Source organism: Hemicordylus capensis, chromosome 1, assembly GCF_027244095.1.
Source record: "Hemicordylus capensis ecotype Gifberg chromosome 1, rHemCap1.1.pri, whole genome shotgun sequence".
Classification (NCBI taxonomy): domain Eukaryota; kingdom Metazoa; phylum Chordata; class Lepidosauria; order Squamata; family Cordylidae; genus Hemicordylus; species Hemicordylus capensis.
In genome coordinates, this window is record NC_069657.1 from 189,194,610 (window position 1) to 189,206,933 (window position 12,324).

The window sequence follows — 12,324 nt, forward strand, 5'->3', positions numbered from 1 at the left end:
CAACTCCCAGAATCCCCAAGCAAAAACCATTGCTGCTGGGTATTCTGGGAGTTGTAGTCAACAACATCTGGGAATCTCTGTTGGTTGTATCCAAACTTATGCTTATGCAAGTGTGAGTGTAACCCAACTTCTCCAAAGCTCCCCCCACCCCACAAAAACATCCTTGAGGATCTTGGGGCCCTTAAGAAATGTGTGGGTGGGATCTTCCCCCTGCAACTTCTCACATGCCATGCATCTCCATTCATGACCAAACATCAGGCATGGCTTTTCATGGAGCCTGCGGTGGGGAGGAGGGTCAAGAGAATTGGTGAATTTGAATGCCTGTCTCTTAATATGTACATACACTTATTGTTCCATTTATTGCATTGCTAGTTGTTGGTTGCTAATCCCTCTACAGTAAAGTAGTATTCCCAAGCACAATCCAAAGCTTTGCACTTATAAAGGCATTAAGGTATTTTAAAGAAGTAGATTTTGTATTAAAAGTTAATGGATGGCATCCAGACTAATGCTGTGCCAATACACCAGCATTTTCTGTCGTGCAAGCAGGGAGAGGATATTTTTGCTGCTCTTTCCTTCCCCTCTGCAATGACCTGTGCCTCCTGAAACTACGCCTGAAGGCCACTCAGCCTTCAGACACATAGTTTTGGAATGCACAGGGGATTTCCCAGATGACGAATTTACTTTGAAGTTTCCCAGGAGTGGTGGGTATGCATTCACACATCCAGGGGATTTACTTCAAAGTGCCTGTGAGGTATCGAAGAGCATACACAGTTCGGGTTTCCCCCTGTACACTGGAGCTTAGCCTGAATTATCCCCGTGCTAAAAACTTCCACTTTCTGTGGTGGCATTTTGGGGTTCTTTGAAGTACCCTGGTGTTTCTTCTGAGAAGTATGTGATAGAGTGGCTACTTTTTTCTTTGCATTTTTTTTTTTAATTTTGCTGGGTGATCTTTGTTGAGTTGGTAGTCTTCCACAAGACCACCATCTTTGCTGAGTCTGTGGACTTTCACAAGACCACTGACCACTGCGGAAAAATAAATAAATAAAAGAGAAATAAAAAGAGATTTGCACACCCACCTCTGTGCTTCTCCACCCTCCTGGCTGGCTGACTCTGCAGTTGCTTTCCGGCCAGGAGAATGGGTCGGGTGGGGTGGGGTGGGGAGGGAGGGAGGCTGCCATTTGGGTGATCTTGCAGAAGACCTCCTAAAAACAAGTAAAAAACCAAATAAATAAAAATGTTTTTTATTCACTGAAATGAAAGTTTTTCAAAGTGTGCACCACGCATGCATTGTAGGAGAAAAAGGAGGCGTGGCATCCCACTGACTCTAGAAAGCCATTGGCCAAAGACAGACCCAGGAGCAAGCAGTATGAAAGACCCATGGGGAAAATTCAAATGGAACAGAGGGGACACTGCATCAAAGCAGCCCTATGTGAATACCCTAAGAATTGTTATTTCGGCTTCTGGCTAATGATAAATTCTTTGCGACTAATGATAAATCATGTAATCCCGTGATTAAGCCTGCCATCTGGGAAAGCCCCAGGTGACTGTAGAGGGAAGGGAAGATATAAAAAACCCTCTCCTCCCCTGTTGCATGACAGAAAGAGCTGGTATGTTGGTGCAGTGTTAGTATAGATGTCAGCCAATGAAAAGAACACATCTTAAACATTATTTTAAAAATTAATTTGGTAATAGCCGTGGGTATTTTATGTTTTAAAATGTATAGCTGAACTTAAAGTCTGTCTCTTCTTTTTTCATTCTTGTAGACTTTTTGGGGGCTTGATTTTAGATATCAAGAGAAAAGCGCCATTCTTTTTGAGTGACTTCACAGATGCATTCAGCTTGCAGTGTCTAGCTTCATTTCTCTTTCTCTACTGTGCTTGTATGTCTCCTGTTATCACATTTGGCGGTCTACTGGGAGAAGCAACTGATGGTCGGATAGTATGTATTGTATTTGAAGCAGAATCTTAACTTGTATATATTTTTCTTATATTTATGATTGATATTCTTCTAAGCATTGCATGTTAAAATGTAGCGTTTGGAATATGCCATTATTTATTAAAAACACTCTGCTACATCCTTTTTCTTGATACTGAAATAAAATCTATAACTTTCCAATTTCTTTTTTCATATGCAGAGTGCAATAGAATCTTTGTTTGGTGCATCTATGACTGGAATAGCCTACTCACTCTTCGGTGGGCAACCTCTTACTATACTAGGTAGCACGGGGCCAGTTTTGGTATTTGAAAAGATATTATTCAAATTTTGCAAGTAAGTGGCTCTTTTCTCTTATGAACCTTTCAGCATTTTCTTCTTCTGTGGCATTAGCCTTGCTTACAACATGATTATAGCTGAAATCATGGGAGATCTTGCATCAGAATGATCTAAAATCTTTGACCTGTTTTTCTGTAAGCTTTAAAGACATACATTGACTGATGTCAGCTGCTGTACTGGAGGCATGCGTCTGCCAGCAACGTTGTGTAGAAGTGTCACATAAAGACCATTCTAGTGGAGGTGAGGCACAGCAAGGAGGTGGCAGGGTCAGGAGTGTGGCCAGTCTAGTAATCACACGCTCAAGGCTGTTTGAGTGACCAAGAGTAGGGATGTGCACAAAACCAGTTTGCCTGGTTCGAATTCGAACAGGGAGGGGGAGGTTCAGTTTTGGTTTTGCTCGAAACCCCCCCAGTTTGGTTCAAATTCGAACCAGTTTGAACCTCCAAAAGTGGGTGGGGTGGTAGCTGACACCCATGGGTACCTACCATCCAGCTCCTGAAGCAATCGGACACTCGTACGATTTTTAAATGAATTTTTGAATTTTATTTTTATTTTTTTCTCATAGGGTATAATGGGACTCAAACCAGCCCATTATCCCCTATTTGGAGCACCTAGGGGCACAAATGTGGGGTAGGTGGTAGGCACCCGGGGGTGCCTATGACCGACAAAATTCCAAGGCAATCGGACACTCCTCTGATTATTGGTGATTTTTAAAAGTATTTTTAATTCCTCATAGGGAATAATGAGGATTCTAGCAAATGTATCGCTTCACGTTGGGTGGAAAGGGGTGGCCTAAAGAGGAGTGTGGTGGGTGGTAGTTCCCAAGGGGGGCAAGGAAGCTACCAGAATTATTTGAAAGGAATTGGGCAAAGGGCTGGTTTTAAAGTGATTTTTGAAGTTTATGCATCTTTAAGGTTTTTCTCCATAAGGAAGAATGGAGGTTTCAGCAGCCCCATAATGCACTTGGGGAGTGCCAGGGTGGCCCAGAACGAGTGGTGGTGTAGTGCATATAGGGTGCCAACCACCCCCATGGGTTGTTTTGTTGTTTCTGATTCGTTCTCAGTGTAGATTCTCTGGTTGCAAATGAGAGTGGATTCGTGGTTTGCCATTGAAAATCTCATTTGCTACCAGAGAATCTACACTCAGAACACCTCAGAAACAACAAAACCCAGTACCCCATGGGTTAGCAACCCATGGGGGTGGTTGGCACCCTCTGTGCACTACACCACAACTCACCATTCTTCCTTATGGAGAAAAACCTTAAAGACCCGTAAACTTCAAAAATCACTTTAAAACCAGCCCTTTGCCCAATTCCTTTCAAATAATTATGGTAGCTTCCTTGCCCCCCTTGGGAACTATTACCCACCACACTAGGACACCTCTTTCCCTCCACCGTGAAGCAATACATTTGCTGCAATCCTCATTATTCCCTATGAGGAATTGTAAAATACTTTAAAAATTCACTGATAATCGGAGGAGTGTCTGATTGCCTTGGGGTTTTGTGGGTGGTAGGCACCCCTGGCATACCCCTGGGTGCCTACCACCCACCCCACATTTGTGCCCCTAGGTGCTCCAAATAGGGGATAATGGGCTGGTTTGAGTCCCATTATACCCTATGAGAAAAATAAGTAAAAACATTTCAAATATTCATAAAAAATCGCAGAAGTGTCTGATTGCTTTGGGGTTTGGGTGGTAGTTGGCACCCATGGGTGCTCCACAATAAGGAATAATGGGCTGGTTTGAGTCCCATTATACTCTATGAGAAAAAATAAAAATAACATTCAAAAATTCCTTTAAAAATCGTACAAGTGTCCGATTGCATCAGGGGTTGGGTGGTAGGTACCCATGGGTGCCAGCTTCCACCCCACCCACTTTTGGAGGTTTGAACAGGCTCGAACCAGTTTGAATCAGAACCGCCCCCCCCAGTTTGGTCCGAATTCGAACCTGCAGCTCGAACCTGATGGCTGGTTCGGTTTGAATTCAACCCATCGAACCCAACCAGTTTGAATTCGAACTGTTTGCACATCCCTAATCAAGAGCCCACCTGTTTAGTGCAGTACTGCATCCATTTTTTCTTTTGTTAAGTCTTTGTAACCATGGATGTGTGGCACGTGAACAATTGGGAAAGTGAACTCCTGGGAAAGCTACATCTCTCCCAGGAATTTGGAACTCCACATGCACCCTGACACTGAGCTTTTGTTAACAGCATTCATTCATTTCTTTAGAGGGGGTATTTGCATGGATATCCTTCTGTATGCAGAGAGTTGCCATCACCACGAAACCCTTTTACAGTGGGGGAGTTCCCACTGAGCTCCCATATTTTCAAGCAATTCCCAGACTAGATTGCTAGTATTGTGTCTTCAAGGCAATAGCATATCTGTGAAGAACGATGTGAGCAACAGTGTACAGTATTGTTAGAGGGGAAGGGCCATGGTTCTATGAGAGAGCATATATTTTGCATGCAAGAGTCTCAGGTTCAGTCATCAGATAGGAACATAGGTAGCTGCCATATACTGAGTCAGCCCATTGGTCTATCTAGCTCAGTATTGTCTTCACAGACTGGCAGTGGCTTCTCCAAGGTTGCAGGCAGGAATCTCTCTCAGCCCTATCTTGGAGAAGCCAGGGAGGGAACTTGAAATCTTCTACTCTTTCAAGAGTGGCTCCATCCTCTAAGGGAATATCGTATAGTGCTCACACTTTTAGTCTCCCATCCATATGCAACCAGGGTGGATCCTGCTTAGCTAAGGGGACAAGTCATGCTTGCTACCACAAGATCATCTCCAAGTAGGGTTGGGGAAATCCCCTGCCTGAAACCCTTGGGAGCTCCTGCCAATTGGTGTTGACAATACTGTACTGACCTAGATGGACTAATGATCTGACTTGGTATAAGGCAACTTCATATGTTCGTATCAGTGGAAGTTGGCATTTCCAAAGCAGCAGACTTTCCCCCATAATTTTTTTAAAAATGTTATTACTGAAGCAAGTCTTATAGTGTGGCCAATGAAAAATCAGTTTGGAGATGATGTCATTTCCTTAATATTGAATGTAACAGTTTGATGCCTCTGCATTTAGCTGTTGCAATCATATTTTCATGTCTTTATAGGGAATATGGATTGTCTTATCTTTCTTTGAGAGCTAGCATTGGTTTATGGACTGCAATTTTATGTCTCATCCTTGTTGCAACCGATGCAAGTTCCCTTGTTTGCTACATTACTCGGTTTACAGAAGAAGCGTTTGCATCACTTATCTGCATCATTTTCATTTATGAGGCCTTAGAAAAGCTCTATCATCTCAGCGAGACATATCCAATCAACATGCATAATAGTTTGGAACTATTGACACAATATTCGTAAGTATGATTTCTTCTGTAAAATCATGGGGATTTTCTTTGTCATGGACAGTGTTTCCACTGTGATGAATAGGAGGAGAGCACTTAAATATTTGCATGCTTGTACCTTCAGCAGTCTGTACTGAGAAACAAGCTGATGGCTTCCTAAACAAAACTTCATGTCATCAGTATAATCTTAATGTGAAAGACTTACACACACTAGGTTTAAATAAATAATCAGAGCAGCTACAGTCCTGGTTATATAAAAAAGGGATTTCCTATGACTGAATTTTTCAGATTAATATATAATCAAAATTTAATTCCAGTTTCAACACTATAATCTAAAAGTGAGGCCTACGCTGCCGCTTGATGGCCCACACTGATGATAGAGAGCAGTGTAAACTAGAATTCACAACTACCTTTCCCTGAGACAAAGGAATTGCTTTCATTCAGAAGTCACTGGTTAGTTTCTGTGAATAGCTCATTTGACTTTTTTCTGCTTCCATTTTACGAAAGAGGAGCTGAAGTCTTCCATTTGTCCTTTGCTCTTAGGTCTCCTGTTTAAAAGTGCTCTAGTATCATTTGTTGGGCTAATATCCTCATGTTGGTTTCCTTAGGGATCTTAAAAGCCAAGGAGATAATTAGGCAGTGGATTTGGGACATAGTGACTCAGGAAGACAAGGCCCAAAGCAGACAGTTACCTTTCTTAGGCAATGCAACTCACCCTCATCCTCACACACAATTAGATTGTGAGACCTTTGGGGTCAGGGGACCATCTTATTTATGTGTTTGCTTTTTCTATGTAAACCGCTTGGAGAACTTTGGTTGAAGAGCGGTATATAAATATCTGTAGTAGTAGACCAGCTAAATATTTACATGAGCTTGTTCTTGCCAGATCGAGAAGAGCATTTGCCTTGGCACGCTTGAATACACTGTCCTCATCTCTCTTAGAGGGTCAGTCACTATCTTGGTATTCCTTTTGCCCAAAGGTTATGTCCATGTCAGTCAGGAGCAGTTGGGACCATTGATCATTTGTTGCTTCACTGTTTATTTTATAGAGATAGTTGGCTAGCACTTTTGTCACCTATTTTGTCTAGATTCCCAGGTAGGCCATCGGCCTTTTATGTGTGTCTCCTTTTGTCTGACAATGATATTAATGTTTCCACCAAGGTGGCAAAATTTTGCCACATTGCAAGCTTTGTAAGAAAGCAATTGGTAAAATCATGTGTCAACTATTGTTATATTGTAAATGGTGTTTTGTAAGAAAGTACTGGCAGAATCATGATTGCTGAAGGTTACTACTTATCTATTGTGTTGTGTTTTTGTCTAGTCAATCACCGAAATAAAAGATTCCATTCAATTCCAGTATCATTTGTCCCAAAATGTTGTGCTTCTTTTGAAAGAAGTTGCTTATATTGATGGGAGACCAAAATTTGGGCTAAATCAATGCAGTGTTTTAAAGTTTTGGTTTTTAGAGTTTTGTTATATTAATCATATTAATGTTTTAATGGTTTTATATCGTGAACTGCACAGGGCCTTTTTGTATGGGGTGGAATACAAATGTACTAAATAAATCAATATTGTAGATGCAGTAGTAGAAAACTCTAACTCTGTTGTAAGGGGATTGATGTTTAAAGTCTTGCACTATAATGTTAAAGGTCTGAACCTATCACTTTCCTTTGCCGTATGTAGTAACTGATGCCTCTGAATACCAGTTGCAGGGGAGAGGGCATGCCCTCAACTCCTGCTGTAGGCTTCCAGTGGCATCTGGTGGGCCACTGTGTGAAACAGGATGCTGGACAAGATGGGCCTTGGGCTCTGTGTGAAACAGGATGCTGGACAAGATGGGCCTTGGGCCTGATCCAGCAGGGCTGTTCTTATGTACTTATGTTCTTATCTCCTAGCCTAGATTAATTTCTATTACCAGCTCCTTTTTTTGCTGAACAACAATAATGATCTGTAATAAGGGATCCATGTTGAACATCAATAATGATCCATTATTGGGATCCATGTTGAACAACAATAATGATCTGTCATAAGAAATCCATAGTTTCACATAGTATCAAGGGGCAGTTGCAATTGTGACATGGGAAACTCATTATTCTACCACTTAAATTGGACATGGAATGGTAAAACCTGTAGGAAACATAGATGTTTAGAAAGATTGTGCTTTATTGTTCAGTTCAGGAAGTCACAGCTGGCTGAAGTGAGCCGAGCTATCAAAAAACAATCTCTTGTAGATTCGCTTATGTTATGTGAAAACTAAAATATTCTCATGGGCAAAGATAAGATTCAGTTCCAGCCTGAGGCACATGATTGCCAGCATCTCCTCAGCAGCAGAGACAGGTCACAGAAGCATTCTCAGGCTAGAAAGGCCCTCCAGTCATGGTTTTTTAATGAATGTATTCAACTCATATGAACTTCTGGCTTAGGGAGCGTTGAGTCTTGAAATAGCTGCAGCAGGACAAGGCCATCACCCCTGGCTTCCTGAGCAAATAGCAATGAGTCAGCCTAACAAACTGTCTTGTATCTGAGCATCATCATATACAATCATTGCAGAGAAAACATACACACATCAAATATCCCTTCCCCCAGTCTGCTGATTGTTATGTGAAAGGGGGAATCCGAAATATGACTTGTCCCATTTTTTGAGTTCTGTTCCTGATTCCCTCTGCAAATCCTACTTCCTTCAGTCTATGGCACATGTGAAGGAGGCATTCTTACAGCCCAGTATTCTATCCTGTCTGTGCTTTGGTATGCTCTGTGCTGGCAAACTTTGTGAGAGAACTTCTGTCCTTAATTTTAAGGGAAAGAGGTGAAAATGCCCGTTCTCAGACATTGCTAGAAATCAGGATCCAGGATTCAGAGGTCTACATTAGGCTCACCAATGGGCTTTCACATGCTAAGTTGAATTGTCGATTTTCTGTACTGTGAACAGCTGAACTCCAAGCCACATAACAAACTATTTTTGAAATTCTCCATAGTTTTCGTAGGGGGCTTGCCATGTCCAGTGGAGGCTGTTCTAAAGGTAAAGTTGTGCCGTTGAGTCGGTGTCGACTCCTGGCGACCACAGAGCCCTGTGGTTTTCTTTGGTAGAATACAGGAGCGGTTTACCATTGCCATCTCCGAGATGATGCCTTTCAGCATCTTCTTCTGGAAGCTAAAGTCTGAAGTGCCCTAGAACACACAATAATTGTTGTTGAGGGTTTTTTTGCGGGGGGTGTGGCGGGTGCTATCGGTCAGTGTCTGGGATGACATGTGAATACAGTTTCACCTCTCTCTAGTGTCCTTTCATATACTTATAGATGGAGGAGCATAACCTTAGGAGCTAACTTCAGTATTAATAACAGCAGGCTTAGTCAGAGCTGCAACAAGCAATCAAAGCCATAAAACAAAGTTCATGGCAAAACATAAGTTTGGAGCCCCTGTATGCAGCATCTCTCTATTGCGCACAGGCATGCACGTGGTGTGTACATTTTCACTTCTACGTTTTATGCTGTCACCTTGTTTATATAGCTTTTTAGAACCCTGGGCAGTGGAGGCCTTTTTAAAAAATAAGATAATTCTTGTTGGGGGTAATTATATAACAGAGTATTTCAGGAGCTAACTCACTCCCATTTTAGCTGAAGTTAACAGGTTCTCAGGGGCAACAGCTTGTAAATAAGCATATAGATTCTGGTAAGGTTAAACTAATCTACTTTATTCAGAAGTACATGATGATAGGAAAAGACTTATATCTAACTTTTGGCTACATGTTGGTCAGAGCGAGACCTATAGGTGCTCAGAGCGAGCGAGCTAGAAGCATTCCAGGGAGGAGGAGGAGGAAGTCACTCCCAGGAGGTTCCTGAGTACACACTCTATCAATACAAGGGTCATAGAGGCAGAGATAAGCAGGAAAGAGGAGGACACCCTAACTGTCTATCTCTACTCCCAGTGCCCCAGTGGAAATTAGGGTTGTGCAAAAGGTTGATGCCATCTGGAGCTGGATAGTATCACCATACTATTTTATATACAACTAGTATTTTTAAGCCCGTTAAAATAATGTGCGCTAGACCACCCGCTGGCTTGCCTTCCTTGCTGCGGCCGCGGCCGCTGGCTCCCCTTCCCTGCTTCATCTGCCGGCTCGCCCCGGCCACCGGCTCGTCTCTGCCACCGCTGCGGCCGCCGGCTCGTCTCCGCTGCCGCTGCGGCCGCCGGCTCGTCTCCGCCGACTTCCCCTCCTGGTCCCTCCTGGCCCCCTCCCGGTTCCCACATGTCGGCATTTGAGCTCCATACGGCCGCTTCAGCGGCAGTGCCGGCCCTGCTGCTGCCGCCTCCGCCGTCCCCGGTCCCTGCTTCTCTTCCTTTGGCGCGGAGAGGCAACATGGCTGCCTGGTGCCTGCGGCTGTATCTTTCTCAGACGTTCTGGGCATGCGCTCCGCGCATGCCCAGAACAGCCAAGAAAGACACAGGCAGACACAGGATTACACCTAAGTCTTTTATTATAGAGGATAACTTCAGCGTTTGTGTGCAGGTGTGTCTAGTCCTTTAAGGTAGTTTTGGGGAAAATGTTGCCCTTTCCCCTCCACTGAATTATGTAAAACAGACAATCTGAAGAAGAGCACATTCAAGTTATCATTGTGCCTTGAGATAGTCCTTTATATCAGAACTAATCCATAATATGATGGAATATTAGTCAATGCCAGAAGTTCATAGAAATCCCTACAAGGCTTTTGCCTTTCAGAAGTTTCCTCAGATGTTATAACATCACCTGACAACTTGCCTTAGATTATGTAACTCCTAGCATTCTTACATGTTTTGTTATTCACAGAGTAGAGCAAATCACTCTGGGTTTTGTTGTTGTTGTTGTTGTTGCTGGTCATTTAGTAGATCACAAGAACTCGGTTGTGGCCCCTCAGCTTTGGAGCGCCCTCCCTGAAGCGCTTCGCCATGCTCCCTCCCTCAGTGTTTTTAAAAAACAACTAAAAACACATCTTTTAAAAGATGCTTTTTAATGCTCCATCTTTGGTTATATCTGGTAGGTTCTTTAGTTTTTAGTTTTTTATAACTCTCAATTTTTAGCTTTTAAAATAACTTTTAATTGGAAACTTAATACTGAATGTAGTTTTTAGCTTGACTTTTAACTTGTGAATTTTATTACTTTTACTTTATGTTATATCTATTTTATTGCTGCGAGCCGCCTTGAGCAGTGGTGTACTGGAGGGGTGGGGTATAAATATTTTACATAAATGAATGAATGAATGAATGAGTCTGCTTTGCAGGCAGAAGGTCCCAGATTCCATCTCTGGCATCTCCAGCTAGGGTTGGGAAAGGCTCCTGCCTAAAACCTTGGGGAGCTGCTGCCAGTCAGTGCAGACTAGAACTAGATGGACTAGTTTCCTATGTAGCTTTAAAATAGAGGCTATGCAGTAAGTGACCATCTGATTCCACACTGAGTGGCAAATGACCTGTACAGTAATAACACTTTCTATATGGGACTACCCAGAGTGGATTGATTATTATAACGCCTGAAGGAAAAAATATGACTAATAAACGCAAACGTGCCTTTTCCTCTTTGGGGGTTTTATGGGGAAAAGTGAATACATTTGAAGTAGAGAAGTTCTGGACTTCTACGAGAAAGGTATCAGTACGTTTTGAGATTCGTTTCTGTTGTCTAAGTACACATGCAGCACATGCTTCTCCAAGATAGGGCTGAGAGAGATTCCTGCCTGCAACCTTGGAGGAGCCGCTACCAGTCTGTGAAGACAATACTGAGCTAGATAGACCAATGGTCTGACTCAGTATATGGCAGCTTCCTGTGTTCCTATGCTTACTTAGAAGTGAGTCTCATGTAATTAGGTTCAAGTGTGCATAAGATTGCAGCCTTAAGGCATGTTCTGAATCTTGAAGAATGAAGTGGAAAAGGAGATTTTCCCCAAGTTTTCAATGGGTTCAGTGAGAATCTGAACAAACACATATTCACAGCTATGCTAATTCAGTGGGTCTGGTTACAATAATAATACTAATTGTGACACTTTTTATTTTTAATTTATTTAATTTGCATTTATATTTTGCTACTTTCTCCAAGGAGCCCAGAGTATTGTAAGGTAAAGGTAAAGTGTGCCGTCAAATCGATTTCAACTCCTGGCGCCCACAGAGCCCTGTGGTTTTCTTTGGTAGAATACAGGAGGGGTTGACCATTGCCGCCTCCCACACAGTATGAACTGATGCTTTTCAGCATCACCCAATATAGTACCAGTGGGGATTTGAACTGGCAACCTTCTGCTTGTTAGTCAAGCACTTCCCTGCTGCGCCACTTAAGGTGACTCGAGAGTACTGTACATGGTTATATTTATTGTCACAACAATCTTGTGAGGTAGATTGGGCTGAGAGATGTGACTGGCCCGGAGTCACCCAGTGAGTTTTATGGCTGAATGGGGATTTAAACTTGGGTCTCCCTGGTCTTAGTCTAACATTCTGACCACTAAGATATTATATAGAAGGAAGGCTCACAGCATGTTCTTTGCCCATGCTGCAGTCTTGCCTTCAAAAGCGAGCTATCAGATGAGCATACCAGCAAATGAAACACTGGTTCAAGCCCATTGCTCTTGCTCATTACTCTCCATACCTCCCAGCAGGGAGAAACTGGCACTACCTCCTGTTTTTCAGGCAACTGGCTAAAGGGTGAATTGTTAACTTTTTCCAGCCAGAAGAAGAAGAGGAGGTTGCATAAGCAGACAAGCAGT

General features: G+C 42.7%; 1 protein-coding gene across 6 annotated transcripts in view; it reads left to right on the plus strand.

Moving 5' to 3' along the window:
• Positions 1–12,324, plus strand: part of SLC4A10 (solute carrier family 4 member 10) — a 287,150-nt gene that overhangs the window by 206,821 nt on the left and 68,005 nt on the right. For all 6 annotated transcript variants that reach the window (XM_053261350.1, XM_053261339.1, XM_053261367.1 and 3 more), the window contains 3 exons: positions 1,764–1,938; positions 2,135–2,268; positions 5,375–5,620. In XM_053261350.1, coding sequence (XP_053117325.1) covers positions 1,764–1,938; positions 2,135–2,268; positions 5,375–5,620 — 555 coding nt within the window. The remainder of the gene's footprint in view (positions 1–1,763; positions 1,939–2,134; positions 2,269–5,374; positions 5,621–12,324) is intronic.